This window comes from Pecten maximus, chromosome 7, assembly GCF_902652985.1.
Source record: "Pecten maximus chromosome 7, xPecMax1.1, whole genome shotgun sequence".
In the NCBI taxonomy this organism is placed as follows: Eukaryota; Metazoa; Mollusca; class Bivalvia; order Pectinida; family Pectinidae; genus Pecten; species Pecten maximus.
In genome coordinates this window covers 18363313-18383220 of record NC_047021.1, presented here as the reverse complement: position 1 = coordinate 18383220, position 19908 = coordinate 18363313, and the positions used below count along the sequence as shown (strand labels likewise).

Sequence of the window (19908 nt, the reverse complement as noted above, 5' to 3'; positions counted from 1 at the left end):
TTCTGAAGTCATCATTTAGAGAATAAGGGACAGAAAAAAACCAATGATAATATTTTACCTGAACTATTTATTAATTGAATATTGCAAGCAACAGTATGTAATTATTAAAAAAACAGCTTTGATATAACACTGGTGTTTTCCTACTCATACATTAACGCATATTTGATTTAAAGATATATCTAAAACAAACTTTATGTCTAAAAAAAATACGCCAAAATATTTAACTTTATCATTTATATTTTAAACATAATTTGTCCGTTTGAATTAATACAAAACAAGTAAGTATGAAACCAAGCGGGGGAAAATATAACAAATTGTAAAACAGAAGAATACTTGTCCGCCTGTTGTTTTTTTCAAATAAATGTACCATTTAGGTACATTTATTTGAAAAATGTCTCTTTGCATGGAAGATTCATAAAAAGCATATATGTCATAGACATACATTGCAAACATAAAAAAACTAAAAGATATATGTAGACTTACTAAGTAGATAAAGATGACTAGTCTTCGCGCACCTGTACATGTATAATACAGGTAAGATACAAGTAAGATAAGTTTGTGAGAGGGGCGGGATCTTCCGTGTCTGACATACGACTTGCTTCCAATGACAGGTGTGACGTTGATGCCCTCCCTGGGGCGAAATTCCGGGTCAGCCAGGAGCTTCTTCAATCTATGAACGGTCTCAACGTCAGTAGGGCACTGTTTCAACAACTCACCAAATCTTCTCTAGATTGTGCTCACCAGTAACTATTTCGGATCACACGGATTATATTTACACCAGAGGATGTGATTTAAAATTTAATATAATCCAACTCTGTGTCCCATCTTGGACTAAATTCTTTTGCAGAGAAGATAAAGAACTGGGCAGGATTTACCTTGATGTAAGTAAGATTATCCAGGTAAATTTGTATACAATTAACCCATATCTGTACCTATCTGACATTTTATAAAGCAATGATAAAATAGATAACGGTCATGGAATATAACGGAAATGTTTCTGGTCAGAAATTTTATTTTTCTACTGAAGATGAGTAAACAAAACTGGTAAAATTCCGCCTGCAGGTAAGTTTCCAAGATGGCGGCAGTCTGAGCTAAGTGATGGAATATATGCGGCTGTATGATGTGCGAAAGTAATTATTATGATTCATTTGTAACAACAGCATCCTTAGCAAATGGACATTTGTCTTTCGTCCACAAGCCGTCTTCAGATATGTTACATTTAAGTATTGTAACAATACAGACAGACCAACATCCATTTAATAATCGGTGATATTAAGACATGTTTATTGAAGCAGGGTCGTTATATTTTTGTACGTGTTTTCACCCAATGTTTCTTTATTGTATCTTATATAAGCAATTAATCAAATAGATAGATAGATAGATAGATAGATAGATAGAATGACAAATTAGATAAGCAAATTAATTGATAGATAAATAAAAGCAGTTCATACGTGTTATTCGTAGAAAATAATATAGAAATAAATATAATTCAGTTTTGTCAATCGTAAAGCACCTTAATATTCTTATATTCCATTCGTATCATTAATATATTTTAAATTGAAATATCCTCTGTACCTCTGTATCACTATTCACGTAAAGCATATTTATCTCTATCTAATGCTCATAAATCCGAGCAAAATTATAATGTGTAGCTAATGATGCATAGTTTTGTGTTGAATCTAAAACCTGCCAATCCATCAACTGTAGGCAAATCCGTCTAAAAAAATCTCACATGTCGACGGACTCTAATGCGTTAAGAATTATGTGTAATGCTCGATAAATACCAGCTTCTATAGAATCATAGTTTATATATAGAATAATAGTTTATCTATAGAATAATTAACTAATTTTATAGGTTTATTAGTTTTACCGTTTTGTGTACTTATGTCATAAAATGGAAGATAACATACTACGACAGAAAGGTACACGTTACGTTTTCTCAGTACACATTACATCAGAAATATGTTAATACAAAAATAACATTATTACAATAACATAAGATACATGGAATTAAGGATACATATGATACATTAAATTCTACGACAGCTTTCTGTATGATTGGGTGTATGTATATGTAGATGAGTTGTACCATCACCTTTGTTTTGTGTTAATGTGATTGTGTAAGCTAAAGTTACAATGTTTTGTGTTAATGTGATTGTGTAAGCTAAAGTTACAATGTACATGTTTTTGTAATGACAACGAAAATTGTGTGAGTGATTCTGTCTTTATTTTAACTACAGTAACAATGTATATTTCATGAGTGATTCAGTCTTTATTTTAACTAGAGTTTCAATGTACATTTTGTGAGTGATTCAGTCTTTATTTATATAAGAGTTACAATGTACATTTTGTGAGTGATTCTGTCTTTATTTTAACTAGAATTACTATGTACATTTCATGAGTGGTTTAGTCTTTATATAAACTAGAGTTACAATGTACATTTCATGAGTAGTTCTGTCTTTATTTTAACTAGAGTTACAATATACATTTTGTGAGTGATTCAGTCTTTATTTTAACTAGAATCACAATGTACATTTCATGAGTGATTCAGTCTTTATTTTAACTAGAATCACAATGTACATTTCATGAGTGATTCTGTCGTTATTTTAACTACAGTTACAATGTACATTTCATGAGTGATTCAGTCTTTATTTTAACTAGAGTTACAATGTACATTTCATGAGTGATTCAGTCTTTATTTTAACTAGAATCACAATGTACATTTCATGAGTGATTCAGTCGTTATTTTAACTAGAGTTACAATGTACATTTCATGAGTGATTCAGTCTTTATTTTAACTAGAATCACAATGTACATTTCATGAGTGATTCAGTCTTTATTTAACTAGAGTTACAATGTACATTTTGTGATTGTTTCTGTCTTTATTTACATAGGAGTTACAATATACATTTTGTGAGTGTTTCTGTCTTTATTTAAACTAAAGGTACAATACACATTTTCTTTGTGACACTGTCTTTATTGAAGTGGCGATGAAGTTATATACAGTTTGACGGAAACATTAATAATGTAAAATAAGAAATATACTTATCTGAGATTATTGATAAATCATGGTGCACTTGGGAATTTCAGGATCTGTCATTTTACTCACCAAACATGTTCGCACACTGAATCATTAGAACATAAGATAATTAGAACATAGTCTTTCTGATGGTTTGAACTTCAAAAATTCTCACTCCTACACAAGTGTCTTCCCCTAATTGCCGTTTGACCTGTCCCAGTGACCTTCCTGTATCGATATTAGATTTCTTACGTAAAATTTATATCAATCAGGAATTAACACTTTTTTAAAAACCCATAAGACAGATTTTACATTGTATAATACCCTGTTAAGGTAGAAGCTTAATTATATTCATATATGAGGAACGTTCGTGAAGGTTTACCTTTCAATTCGTATGTCAAAATTACATAATCAACTTTTCTCTTAAACGAAAGAGGATTTTTATCACTGAAAACCAATTCACTATAGAAACCAAATATACTTTACCGCAATCATGGTATAAAAGTGTTTAATTTGGGATAATTATAAAGCTACATCTTGTTAAATGTCAATAACATTTCTATGTAGAATTGTTTTATCTATATGAAACTTAGGCAGCAATGTGTAACATTTATGGTATTTTAGGTCAGGGAAATCACCGAGAAGCTATAGATCTGATCCATTCCCATTTCTCTATTTTCCCTCACAATCTTATGTATTATGTAACTTATGGTCTTTCACCAAAGAACCCGTTCACTCAATCATCAATACATTTGCTTTAGCTACAAAATCAAAAAGCCCATCCTAAATTTTCATCCGCAACCAACTTTTGGTTGGAAGTGATCTTGTTGTGTGAATCTGAAAGAAGGATAACATGATTTTTTTAGGTATTTACTCACCATAGTTTAAATTTAACACAATGCTTATTCAAACTATTGATAAACATACTCGTCTGTAATTTCTTATACGGAATTATAATTTCAGTTTAGTATTAAAAAATGCACCTATCAAATGTTTTATTATTGCCGTTGTACTTAAATTGGACAAGCCTTTCAACGTGATATATGAATCCATGTTATATAATAATATGAACTCAATCAGACAGTCTAAATGGCGGCACTTGCTGTCAGTTAAAACAGTATTTTTCAGGTTATATTGAATGCTGCCTTCTCAACATATTCAATAAACAACGTACACGCATGGTAAAATAGATATTACAATCAAGAAGACGATGTGTAGATTGGAAAGGTCATTTCCGCTGGGGACCGTTCGATTCCGTCACTTACGGCTTCACTGATGGAGCAGGTCGAACACACCTCGGTGACCCTGACCTCGTCAATTTTCACGCTTCTCAGGTTCCGACGTCATTATGCAAATTAGCTTTGTAGCAGGCTAGCTCTTAATACGTCCATCACTGTGTATATACACTAAAGATCTGTTTGTGTTTTCATTTATATTGAATTGAATATTTGTGCGTATATACATGATATTCTGGGGGCTGTAGTCGGGCAGTCTTATTGACAAATGACGTCGTTGTTTTTATGTAAAAAAAGTATTCAATCGATGGTTGAAAATGTAGATACATTAAAAAAAGTCCTGGCATTCTGTGACTCACTCTCCGAATTGAAAGTCTCTTCTCATGGACTACATATCCTTTATTCCAAAATTACTTGTCTGAGCTAATGATACAACATTTTTTTGAAATAGCACTAGGCCTAATTGGCAAATAAGAACATTAACTAGTATCACATTTGTCATTTTGTGCGCGTTTCGACCATAAAAAGTCCGCAACCAAGTTCGTCAAACATAAAGTTTTGAATCTAAAGCAAAGAAGTAAGCGTTGGTGATAACGAACCATTCTCACGCTCTAGTATCTACAAAAAGTGTTATCATTATCCGTATGCATGCGCCTCAGGCAAGTAGGCACCGGACAAATGAATGGCGTAAGGTTAATGGTGTCCCATAATTCTTTTACTGATCGGCGTGACGAATTCTGTGGTTGTGTAGCCCGTTGTTTGCACTTACATGATCATATATTTCCTTAGATCACAATGTCGTAACATTTACATTCTTTTCTTATTAAATATAAATTCTAAATGAGGAAAGTGTCTTAACACAAGGTCATGATTTAACACACGTCAATACATAGAGTCAAGATATACATTGTATTATAGTGTTCATATACAGCGTCATAATATCAACAGATTCAAGATGCAGAGTGATTCCGAATTGGGAAATAAGAGTTTGGACCTTATGATACTTTTCAATACTTCAGAGTTTCAGAGTTAACTAGTTTAACCTTAGGCACATTTAACATTGTTATCCCCCCCCCCCCCCCCCCCCCCCCCCCTCTGATTTTTTGATATACAGCCGTGAACTTGTCTGGCATCTAATTGTTGATTTATGTTGATTGATAGCAATTAGGATTTACGTAATGTTTCTTTATAAACAATGACAAAATTGACCTCAAATAAGACTAACAAAAAAGCATTGCACTTTAGGACAGTAAAACTTTGATTACTGACAAGGAAACCAGTATGAAATTAGACAGCTGATACATCACAGCGTTATTCGAGCGGGCATTTATAACCGATTAAACAAGGTAATGAAAGAATAGATATTAAAATAAATATCAAATATAGAAAAGGCAGATTTTTGAAATACTCAAATGAACTTAACGTATTGACAAGAGAATCTTGTATATTGTCATAATTTAATTAAGGTAATTGGTCAATCATTTATGATGATTCAGAAAAAGATTGGCCATATTTGGCGTTCGTGATCATGCTCCCCGCAAGTATGACTCTTACTCAATTTTGTCTTCAATATTAAATGTTTCATATTACATATGTTAGACTAGATACAAGGCATTCGGAGGGACAAGGCGCTTCAGTTCTGTTTCTGTGTTAAGTCATGTACATTAGTATCAATGATGAAGCGGCATATACCGATCTAGAGACTCAGAGGAAGAGACTGTAGGAAGGTGAAATTGCAGACTCAATGTAGTATTTAAACTACATTACCTTGGAGAATTGGAGAAGACTATAGGAAGGTTACATTGTAGTAGATGGGAGGCTTCATTACATGGAAGAGACTATACAAAGTTACATTGTAGCAGAATAGAGGTTACATTACCATGGAAGAGACTATACAAAGTTACATTGTAGCAGAATAGAGGTTACATTACCATGGAAGAGACTATACAAAGTTACATTGTAGCAGAATAGAGGTTACATTACCATGGAAGAGACTATACAAAGTTACATTGTAGCAGAATAGAGGTTACATTACCATGGAAGAGACTATACAAAGTTACATTGTAGCAGAATAGAGGTTACATTACCATGGAAGAGGATACAACAAGACGGTTACATTGCAGTGGATTAGAGGCGACGTTAGTGTGGGGGGAGACTATAGAAAAGTTACAATACAGACGGTCCCGAGATACTCTAGGTAGGTTACAGACAATGCTTTATATTCAATACGAATTTCTTTTATTCGTTATCTTCTTGATTCCTTGTGTTGTTTTATCGACGTCGAGTTACTGTTTTATACTTGTTTACTTGCTTACTGAGTGACATTATGGTATACATTGACATATTGTGTTTGGCACTGTGATATTTTGACCAAGTTTATTAACATTTTGCTGTATTTGACCGTTATCAGAGGTATATATTGCGTTGTGTGAACGTTGTGGTATAATTTTGTGTTGTGTAGACGTTGTGGTATATTTTGTAAATTGTAGACGTTGTGGTATATTTTGTGTTGTTGTGTAGACACTGTTTTCTATCTTGTTATTGGAGTTGCCATGCTGATATATGCATTCGTTGGGTGGACGTTGTGGTATATTTTGTTTTGTGTAGACGTTGTGATATATTTTGTGTTATGTAGACGTTGTGGTATATTTTGTGTTGTGTGGACGTTGTGGTATATTTTGTGTTGTGTAGACGTTGTGATATATATTGTGCTATGTAGACGATGTGGTATATTTTGTGTTGTGTGGACGTTTTGGTATATTTTGTGTTGTGTAGACGTTGTGATATATATTGTGTTATGTAGACGATGTGGTATATTTTGTGTTGTGTGGACGTTGTGGTATATTTTGTGTTATGTAGAAGATGTGGTATATTTTGTGTTGTGTGGACGTTGTGGTTTATTTTGTGTTGTGAAGACGTTGTGGTATAGTTTGTGTTGTGTGGACGTTGTGGTATATTTTGTGTTGTGTAGACGTTGTGATATATTTTTTGTTGTGTGGACGTTGTGGTATATTTTGTGTTGTGTAGACGTTGTGGTATATTTGTTTGTGGACGTTGTGGTATTTTGTGTTGTGTGGACGTTGTGGTATATTTTGTGTTGTGTAGACGTTGTGGTATATTTTGTGTTGTGTGGACGTTGTGGTATATTTTGTGTTGTGTAGACGTTGTGGTATAGTTTGTGTTGTGTAGACGTTGTGGTATATTTTGTGTTGTGTAGACGTTGTGGTATATTTTGTGTTGTGTGGACGTTGTGGTATATTTTGTGTTGTGTGGACGTTGTGGTATATTTTGTGTTGTGTAGACGTTGTGGTATAGTTTGTGTTGTGTAGACGCTGTGTTCTATCTTGTCATTGGTGTTGCAATGATGGTATATTCATTCGTTGTTTCGACGTTGGGGTACATTTTGTGTTGTGTGGACGTTGTGGTATATTTTGTGTTGTTGACGTTGTGGTATATATTTTGTCGCTGTGTGTTGACGCTGTTGTGTATTCTGTATTAATTAAGACAAGTACTATTTTTTTCTCGTCTGGTCTTTTCAGGAAATTTAGTGTAATTAATTAGTAAGTATCAGAAAACATCTCACGTCGTCCAACATCCATGTCAGGTCAAGCTGCCAGTTGTAGTTTCCTGTCTGACAGTGGAACGGAATACTAAATACCCGTTTGATGGATGAGGTGTTCCGAGGGTGACGTTCCGTCACTCTCTGCCCTCAGCCATGTAATGCTTTGTGTTGCAAGCGATATTCTATGCATGTTTTAACCATTATAAGATGCATAATATCTTCTCTAATTTTACTCCGACTTAAGTGTCGTATCACTTGTGACATATGCAAAAACATTGTTTCAGAGTATTACTGAAAAATAATCCATAAAACACTCGTTAAAGTCTTTTACTAAAATAAATTTCAGTTTTAATATGCAACTCATTAGAATGATGGACTTATATGTATCATTCGAATTATTCCTACTGTTTTTGATGTTATGACTTAACTTCTTTTTTTTCCTCTATTATCTTCATTACAAGTTTTTACACCAATTTGCTATTTACATTTCTGGCCGTACGTCAAAATATCCTCAAATAACATTAATATGAAGGAAATGTCATGCAGGCTTTCTAAAAGTACATTTATGTACAACTGTATAAGTTAATGTGCTACCTATGTGGTTCAAACTTAATTAATCATATGTACTATAGTATCAGAATGATAATTCTTCATTTCCTTCCGTTACAAACATATGGGAAATAATAGCTTCATTAAAACATAATATTCAATCATACACTCTGTTCAGGTCATATGTTCCTCTTTGTATTTTTAGTTTTATCATTCTTTTTGAGTTTCATGTGCTACAGTAGCTAAATGGACTTTTTATTTCTCGCAGTCTCCCTACTCAATACCCTTTATGCGTAGAAGGTTGTATAAATCCTTTAGATAATATGACATTACTACTTCCTTTAACATATGAACAGTTTACAGAATTATAAAATTTAGATTGATAAAGAAAATGGTTGCAAAATAAACGTTACATGGCCGATATTTAATAGTTTCCCTTGGATGAATTGTATCAAAGACACGCATTTGAATACCTTTCAAAATATCAACTTATATATAACACGAGTATGGCAGATTATCAGTATGTTGTTATAAGTGGGAAGTATGTGATAATCAATGTAAGCCATTCATTGTTAATATAGGGAAAAGTATATGCGTTAAGAAAGAGTACGTACATGTATCTTAATATTTGACGTCGATTTTTAATGACTTTACACTAGACAGCGCTATTTTTATGGAATGCTTAACACAATACTAGTAGTTTAAAGATCTGTTGTTACCTGATTATGTTTGTTTTGGGAATAGTCATATGTATTGTAATTATTTAATCGTCATATGCACAAATAATCGACTTAAAGCCATACTGCATGCATGCTCAGCAAAACAACAGCTTTAATGATAAATCTTTTACCAAGGATTGATTGAAAACATGACTGGACTGTATATTTATACAATACCAAACGTTACATACTTTGTAATATTTGTAATTAAAGTCGATAAATAAGTAATTGCTTCCCGAGGAATGTCTTTTGTACTCTATATATAAATTTTCTAGGTATTTTGTTTTTATATTTTGTATTTTTATTTTGTATCTATATTTTGTAATTTTCAGCCTTCTAAGCGATCAACGATGTAGGGTTTTTAATTAGATCTGAACCCAAAACATTGGCGGATTCCAATGCAGTGAATAGACAACTATGTTAGCGTTGTCACGACCATGGTTATATATATAATATTCTTATATCACCCTTTATGATTATATGAGCAGTGAAGATATAAGAGTTTTGTTAAAAAGATTTCGAGATTTCCTAAAAGATACTTCTAATTTTTGTTAGCACGATATTTAAAACAAAACAGCTTTATTTTCTTTAATTGGTTATATGACCGACACTTCGACAAAACATCCTTTGTATATTGTTTATATATATGCACTAACATGTATAATTCATAAGTTTACTGCCTACTCTTATGATAATCTGTCAACCTTGTTTGCTTGTGCAAGTTCACGGCTCAAATTACACAAATTTACATATACATCTGTAACACTAACCATCGCCTTAACTTTATCATGTGTGCCGACCACATCTCACGTGGCCAGTATCATTAACGTGCTGTCATCAACGCCATATAATTTAAGATTTCACAACTCCATTATGTCATTAGATATATATATATATATATAACAGATTTAACACCAAGTATAAATTCATATTTTGATGAACGGATCAGGAAGTAATATCGTTTTCTCTAATTTAAAGGGACATCTAAAGTTTACCACAGAACATTAAAAACAACAGTTGACAGCTGCGCAACAGAAATTTAAAACTACATGAAATACAAATGTACAGTTATGAAGAGTTCGGTATTGGGCGACATGGAAACATTGCATTGGGCTTTGAGGAGTTGAGAAAACAAATGTCTACCTTAAACACACAGATACCACATACAACTGTATACATATCTAGTAAAATCAATTTACAGATTCATTTCAACATCCGTCCAGAATGAAATCCAACGTTAAAGTTTGAAATAAGGCTGGTTTTATTTTCCATATATATGACGTTGCTCTTATTAGATTACCTTTGTTGTTTAAATATGCAGATTTGAATTTGCCTTACACTGGCGTATCTTGGTGTAATAATACATTAATGTGTGAGATAATAATATCAGATACAGCTAAATAGAAGACCCACATATATAGGCTATGTGGAGTTATATATTATTATATAGAGTGTGGTGAGTTATATACGATTATAAAGAGTGTGTGGAGTTGCATACGGTAATATAGAGTGTGTGGAGTTATATACGATTATAAAGAGTGTGTGGAGTTGTATACGATTATATAGAGTGTGTGGAGTTATATACGATTATAAAGAGTGTGTGGAGTTGTATACGGTTATATAGAGTGTGTGGAGTTATATACGATTATATAGAGTGTGTGGAGTTGTATATGGTTATATAGAGTGTGTGGAGTTATATATGGTTATATAGAGTGTGTGGAGTTGTATATGGTTATATAGAGTGTGTAGAGTTATAGACGGTTATATAGAGTTGTGGAGTAAAAGGGAATAATGTAAGATATGACCAGAAATAAAACTGATGTTGAGAGAATATCAGATGCAATTAAATATTTTACTTAAGTGGCAAGAGAATGTTGGCATATATGTACATTTACACAGTTAAACTGAAAGAGGAAAAGACTAGATTGTTTTAAAGAATACTTTTGGACAATATGGTATAATATAGATAAGTAAAACAACTAAATTTAGGGAGAAGAATGCCAGGAATACTAGAGGTGTTCAAGTAGCTTGCTGAAATGTTTAAGGACAAGCGACAGATACAGCTAGACACTAGAATACATAAGTCGTTATGCTGTTTTGTCACAAAAACAGCCTTATAATTAGCATCTGAAACATTGGATATTCTTGGCTCCGGGACCAAATGGTTCCATAATGAGATGTATATGATATACAGAAACAATTTTGGTAATGTCATAATTAATGCAGTTTGTTAAATTAGAAGCTCAATGATTTCCCCCAAAACATATATTCTCTGGTTACACTCGTTTGCATTATTTGTCTTCATATACATTGTATAATTATGTTAACCATAACTCTCTTGTGATTATGCAAAATTTTATAATTGTTCCATAAATGCATATTTAATAGAAAATCTCAAATTTCTGACAGGAATACACGCACGTTTCAGTATACAGTTTTCGAGATATATTATCGTGACAGACTTTGTATTTCTGACCAAGTATATATTTACCTATGTGTTGTTGGTTTGAGTGTTTTAGACCTGTTTAAAAAGCTAATATCGTATTCTAATGCTAAATTATGCTTACACTTTGTTTTTTGAATGATAATTTTCAATTTTGTTTTCAGGTCATGACGAAACACCTACTTGGAGGATAATGCATAGATTCATGCACCATGTGAAAAACATATTACAACTTTTTCTTTTGTTTGGTAAGTACAGACATATATACAACAATAATGATAATAATTATAGAAACATCGACACAAATCTTGACAATGTGTTATATCCTCTGTTCAGTTAGTGATAGATAGTTACAATATCTGAGGAAAAAATCAAATAATATTTTATTTGCATTTCTGATAATGTTTTTCCTAATGCTGTTTTTAATATTTACGTTTTGTCAAATCTGTTTGTATTCTAACCGCCTTGTAATAATCCAAAAGGTTTTATGAAACCAAAAATACGTGAAAGGGAGGGAGGGGGTTATGTGTGCGTGTGAAATGATATTTTATTATCTTCATTTAAGTTCAAGACATGTCACGAAAATAAATTCATCGCATTGGGTGGGTCTGTATCTTGTGATAAACTAATAGCCTATTACACATACCAGGAAAATGAGAAACATAGGTCAGATTTGTTAATATCCATCACACAAATGCCTAAACATTGACACATAGATTTTTGATCACATCAGTAAAAAAAATCTGTAAAAAAACTATACACATCTTATATAAACTGACGATACATCTAGTCACCAATGAGTGAGTGGTTGACCCTCCTTATGATTAAACCGCAACAGCTGATCGTTCATCTTCCGTAACAAATACTGGTTTCCTGGAAATTCAAATTTATCTTCTCTGGCAACACTTTATGTTTAGGAAATGGGTCAATAGATTAGGCTAAATATGTTCTCTTTATGAGATATTATGCATTCAAGTATTTTTCCTATTCAACATTTCATAAAATATGTTGTTGTTTATTTTTTGTTTTATTATCTCTATATCTTATTGTTGTTCAAGTTTTATACATGCATCGTTACTATTCATTTAAAGCAGTCACGTATATAAAAACCCGCTATTTATTTGACGTCACGAAACCTGACCAATCCCAAACATGTATTGTCATTACCCGCCATGATAAAGTAATTACCAACCCATCTGATTGCCTATTGTACATGTAAACACCATTTAGGAATGTTTGCAGATAGATAGAAAGGATATTTACCTTATTACGAGACTGACTCATACCTTACGGCTGTATTCCTACAATCGTGTCTATAAATACCCATGTTCAAAGACTAATTAGTCTGACAGCATGTACCTTAAAATATATCAGGAATATAACTTGTATCTAACATCATGTTAAAGCAGTGATCAGTATACGCCATTACCTCCGGCAACAATGGGCGTTATTCAGACATAGACGAATATTCATCGATACATTGTACATATATCTGCAGGCAATTATAAATGCAATGGCATGTCATATGTAGTCAGTCCTTTAGTATTGTTATTATCTAATTAAATCATTATTAATAACACGTTTTTATAAATGATGATTGTGTTTATAGAATATATAATCACAATCCATGTAAAAGGAGTGGATTGGTGTGGAAAATATCAAGAAGTATTGATCAATGATAATACTTGATTTATCATGATGAATATAAAGAATTTATATTAAAGCATGTTGTGAATAAGAAAAGAACTAGCACGGCAAAATAAATCTGTGAATATATAAAATAAAAAGTAATGAATAAACTATGTAGTCACTCAATAGTCTTGTGTAAATATCGAAATGGACACTTGTTATGCCTTTCATCTGTTCTTTTGATATAATCGCACCTCAATTGCACCGTGTCATTAAAACATTTTGTAGGTTTTTTTTTATATTTGGACAATTATAAACATGCATTTCTTTTATCCGTGGAATCTCGTATTCACTATTTTATTCCAAGAATCAATTAAGCATTGAACGGCTTTCAATTGGCATTCATAGTCAATATGAATGCCAACTAGACAGAGGCAAATTCCATGAAGCGCGCTAGTATCCATCTTAGTTAGGTTTTATATGGTTAAAATGATTTGATATGCTTCTCATGTTGTACTTAGTTCTTTTCATACAAACTAGCGTTACTTTAACAAACATATTATTTGTTTGGTATTGAAGTGAGAAAGAATGCGATACGTCAATTAAAAATGTTCATATATACATTACTACACACAAAAACAAACATTGTGTCACCCCCCCCCCCCCCCCCCCCCCCCCCCCCCCCAGTACAGTAACACTTACCTTTATGAATAGCCACATTGATAGAACTGAGTTAATGTAATAGATTTTAATCGCTGTCTATTAAAAAAAATTAATATATATTCGCTAATATGTAATCATAATAAGTTATAATGGCTCCAATAATGAACAAAAAGTGTTTTTACTGGCTATGATGAATAAGTACGTGAACTAAACATTTATTACCTTTGTTTCTTACTAATGAACCTGAAATTGACGACACAGGTAAATAATTGAATAATTGTCTCTATGAAGATACATAAGGAAAGGTATTGTTTTTGTTGTAAATGAACTACACAATGTCTTCATTTTATTTTTTTATTACCTTAAGATTGCTTAGGTCAAATGTTAAATTAATAGCGATCTAGGACATGTGTACTTAACTTGGTCTATTGATTAATCCTGTGTAGAATACTGATATACCTGTTTAGGAGGTGTATACATATGATATTGTGTCAGGTAGAAAGTTTGTTGATATGTAAATGGAAATATAATCTTATAATAAAAACAACGGTTAATATTAATTCAACTAAATATACATTGATTTAAGAAAATTTTAATAAAATTTAAATACAATTTTACAGTAACTGATTGTTATTCAGCGTAGTCCTATCGGAAAATCAGATCGTTTGAAAACCACTTGGTACGGAAGTTTAGAATTTACAAATATTAATTCTTAGCATTAAGATATAGGTTATTTTATGTAGCGAAAGATTTGTTTGATTTCTGGGTACTACTTCATCATGTTGATTTATCATATAAACGAGTAACACAATTCACTTTAAACACGTATATTAACAAAACCAAATAGGAGTTAATAACCTAAGGTAGTGATGCATACGAATGATACCATAAATATCTTGTCAATATAAAATATATTTATGAAAAATAACATATGCTAGTAACTATAACTAACAGACCCATGTAAAACTGCAAGGGTAAGTATATATCAACATATATTTTGATACTGAAATTAACACATACGAGTAGCACATGTCAGGTATGTAACGCGTGTTAAAGAAACAGGTGACCTGTTAGATAGGGTGATAAGTAAAACAGTCCTACTACATTGATAGGGGCCAAGCTGTCATTTAAAAGGCATTGATGTCGGATGTCCAAGTCGCTTACATTTCCACCTCATGTAAAATTCATCATAAGTTTGACAGGTGACAACATTAAAGGACGGTGTTGTCCTATTCAACAACATCTGGAATCGATTAAAAGTCTTCTAAATTTTTATTAAGTATCAATGAGTATCATGAACCATATGTCAACGCTTACATCGACTGTGTAAATTGTATTATCAATACCTTGTAATTCGGACGGTATAATTTGTTTGATGTTTCGAAATTTCTTTTATATGTGTGGTCACCCTGATAATTTAAATATTCAAAAAAGTTTGATTTTACGCTTAACATTTTAAACAGATGAATGCATATATATATATATATATCAAATCCTTCAAAAGGTGATGCGTTATTCAATTGAAATTCTTGAAATAAAGTATGAAATCAGTTTGATCGTTCAATTACAACTCGTTTTATAGAAAGATTTTTTTTTAGAATATAAGTCGATATGATAATACTAGCAATGAAAAACAAAACCCAAAAAATACAATCATATATCTTGAATAATACGGAAATTTCTGTCTAATTTGCAGATCTATCTATGATTGGTTCTGCTCTAAGATAAATAATATTTTTATCATTTCCTCCTTTACGATATACTGGCCGTTTATACACAACTTACCGATATACGTGTGTTTTTATTTCGTCAGAATGTCTACCATAAACGCTTATACTGTACATATCCTAGGTCATAGACCACCTTCCGAGGACAGGTAATCACCATTATACAAAGGCTGACCGTGCCAAATGGTGGTGGTTACGCGGTCAGCCACTACAGAAAAAACAGCGACCAATTGTCCGGCAAACCATTTAGTGATAGTGTCAACAATGATAAAGATATATTACATGAACTCCGCGAAATTCCATTGCAATGTACAGCAAGGTCATACCTCATACCATTGGACTATTAAACAAATATTTTTGTTCATATAATCACCATTGTGATGTCGTTGCTATCATTGTTATTAAAATGACGTTTTTCTTTTTTTTTCTAATTTACAACCATTGTAAAACAAGTTAAAACAAATTATATTGAACACTCTCGTTTGTCCCGCTAGGGTCCTTTATGTTGGCGGAGGCCGAGTACTCGAAGAAAGCCAACGAGGTGACCCATACTTTTTCACATCCGATCGGGGAACTGAGCCCCTGCTTCCTAGATGCGTTAACACATTGCTACCCAGTCACCCAAAATGATTTTGCTGTTTATAATCCAAACTGATGTTACAGAGTAAAATAATGCAACAACATATCTAACTAACAGATCCAAAATATAAATACGGATGCTTTGATAAATGTTGTTATAACTTCAATTTCAACTTTAGATATGTCAATTGGGTCAGACATACTTAAGGCTAGGGATGTGTAAGTTAAGTTTGCTTTAACCCTGCAATAAGTGGTGACTTTTCGAGAAATGAAAGTTGTAGGAATAAAATGCCATTCACTTATATATATACAAAGAGGATCTGAAAATAGCTTCTATTTCACATCAGTTAACGTTTCTAAATATCTCGATGTTACCATGCATCTGTTTATATGTTTATAACATAACCATCTTCATTCCTATTTAAACATTTGTCAATAATACATCATTAGAGAATAATGTATCCATATGTCTTCTTTTCAGAGTAAAACACATTTGAAACAATGGAAGTTCACAACCACTTGATGGTAATAACGATATGTACGTGATCAGTACTATCATAAGAATAAGCATAAAACCGTCCGTTTTTACAAAATCCAACCGATGGTTACTATGTATCGCCACCACAAATTTATACTGACAATTCACGTACGAATTTTTTTAACACGAACATTTAAATCCCCCAGAACATGTATACATTGGAAGGCTGCCAAGGCTGAGGCCTTGTGGTCAGCCTTCAAAATTTGGCGCACGCATGTCACTTCCTCTATTATACTTCATCATTTTAGATGAAATGTTCTATCCACACTTTTGGCACTTGCACCACCGACGAGTCCTGGAGTTACGAAAGAGTTTTTAGGTGAAGCTTTATATTCTTCATTCAACACATTTAAAGCTGCCAGTCACTTTAATGTATTTAATATAATGTATTAGAAGCGAAGAATGAACCATTGCCTTGAATTAGATTCATAAGATACCAACTGCCATTTCATTTTCAGATCATTTTCGATACAAATCGTTTATAAAAGAGGATGAATCTGTTAATGAGTAAACCCATTAATAACATTAGATAAATATGTCTGAGACAATGCCCACATGTTTGGTATTTAGCATTCCAGACGATTTGTCCTACATTAAATAATCAGTATCATAAATCCGCCAGCAGTGCCACCAATGTTTCGCTGACAGTCCGTGGAAGATCGCAGGACAATTTGTAAAAAAAACCCCACATCAATAAGACCATTGCGAAAAGTCGATGACATACTATTTTCCCTACGACAATCATTAATGTTTATTATATGTGTATCTGTATATGTGTATAATATAGCTAGGAAACGTAGATATATAGGTCTACAACTACAATACGTGTTAGGGTCCCTTTAAAACGTCAGAAGTTATTGACAGAATGTGATATGGTGATGGATGAGAGGATGTGTTGTCTTGATAAGCCACACGCACCTGCATATGTAGTAACTCGTCAGGTCAGCTATATAAAAAGTAACTTGGCAGGCTAAATCACCTGTATGTGTTCTAAGCTGGCAAGTAAAACCATCGGTATAAATATTATCTCGGTAGATATGTAATGTAACGCAATAACCTTTCTGTAATCACTTCATATCATGACGATGAAGTTTTGTATTAGCACGAGGCAAAACAAGAAAAACCAAATTTGTTTTTTATTATTTCATTTAAATGCAAATATTTTGATTTCCTTTAAGAGTTCGTTCTTTTATGCTGACTAGATTATGCTGATGTTGAGTCTCCTAATTTTACATACGTAGGACGGTTTGTTCTAAGGAAATACCTTTAAATAGCATTGGTGTGAAATGTGAGGTAAATTATTAACTATTGCAGAATATTCTTGTGCATATTATAGAATTTCCTCGTAAACTCCAGACGATGTAGTTCTTTTAAGACGCATTGATGGCAGTCTGCCGGTGTGATTTATATTATATCATATATTTTTTTCCGTTTAGTTTAGTTAGTCAAACGTGCATATATTTACTTCCTCGCCAACTACCTTTGATGATTTTCTTAAACTATTTATAGTCATCCTGACTCTTACATTTTCTAGGATTTTCGACAGCAATTTGATATGCTTCCAAAGCTGGCGTGTGGCTTTCATCGCCCAGACTAATGAATGTATTTACTTCTGAGGTTGGGACGGGTTCTTTCTGCCCACACACATTAGACGTTATACCTAGCGGGACGTACATGGACCAATGTATCCACATGCAGTCTAATGCACTTTCATACATCAACTCTCTATAGATTTCTCCTATTTATGCATTAATGCAGTTTGCGTTACCTATTTTTACAGTATTTATACAGTCAGACCAGTGTTGGCGACTAAAATTGTGTTTGACTACTTTGTCACCAACCATGCCATTTTCCAAGCCAGACTATATCCAGCAAAAATTATGGTGACTAGGTCGGGAAGTGTCCATGAATTTTGTGAGGATAGCTTCTCATTCATTATAAAAGGGTAATTATGCGAGTGGGATCCTATTCAGATAACACCATAGTTAACATGTGCTGAGACCCAAACCTCCTACCAGACTGACTCATGACTTCTAGGCTAATAGTGACACTTTGGTATACTTTTACAATAAACGAGAAGTGCAAACATGCAATGAAGTAGATTTATGTGTATTTACAGTTTTTATAACGTGAATATATCCAGTGTACACATTGTTATAAAACTCTGTCTAGTCTTCGTACGCTAGATGAATGACACGTGGTATATAGCACTAAAATGACGTTAAGCAAATAAATGGACAGATATAACCTTGACGATAACAAAATGACGTCACTACAGCTATTTGCACGTATGTTGTATTGTCCTAAAATCTCCACAATGCATTATTTAAAGCATGCCGGTATTAGTCAAACTTTTAATGCAATACCAATTTGCTGCAAATCTATATAACGGCATGTACGATGTCCACATTGGTGAACATTATGCATATTTAAACATGACATTGGCAGTTATAGTATAGATATACTGGAAAAAATAATAATAGAAAAAACAAAACAAAAAACAAAAACAACAATTTGGATTTAATGAATGAATAAAAACACCAGTGATACAGTTTTTATTGGTGAACCAAACAGCATTCGGGAGTGAAATGTCTCTTATATAATCACTGTATAGTAGAATTAAGTTACAATTTACTTAGCTCTCTCCAAGAACGTTTTTTCACTCGCCTCTAATTCAATGACTTTATAAATCCCCATCCTTAAAGATATTTCCTATCGAATCTTTCTATGCGTACTGTAAATAGAAAGATAAAAACAGGTGGTCAAGAAGCGGACACGCTTATATGAAGACCGATGACTGCTATTGCTATTGCTATTGAAATTATTGGGAAACATTCGTTAAAACCAGGAATTGAATTTTAGATAAATAAGTTTTGTTTTCTTTTATGAACAATAGCAGAGTATATTTCATGATCCATTCTCTATCTAGCATAAAACATACAAGGATACATGATACAACCCTGTATACATTCTTTATGTATACTACTAAACATATATATATTAATGTGTCGGTATAAGTATTTTGGAAATGTCTCAAGGCTGTACGGAGAAAAAGGTACACGACCTATCTTCGTCTTTGTAAATGAGAACGTTGACAATATGTATGCGCAAGACAGTAAATTAGCTGTCAGGTAACTTCAGCATAGCTCCCGAAGAAGCGTCCTTATGATGTATTGTATAAGTATGAAACGTGAATATCTGATGCACGTTTTCATATAGCACATGTGCGCAATCATATCATCTTT

The 19908-nt window shown here is 32.7% G+C and overlaps 1 protein-coding gene across 1 annotated transcript in view; it reads left to right on the top strand.

Moving 5' to 3' along the window:
* Positions 1-674: 674 nt before the first annotated feature.
* LOC117331808 overlaps positions 675-19908 on the top strand; it is a 39753-nt gene continuing 20519 nt past the window's right edge. Inside the window, exons 1-2 of the mRNA XM_033890705.1 lie at positions 675-881; positions 11692-11775. Coding sequence (XP_033746596.1) covers positions 11721-11775 — 55 coding nt within the window. The 5' untranslated portion in view covers positions 675-881; positions 11692-11720. The remainder of the gene's footprint in view (positions 882-11691; positions 11776-19908) is intronic.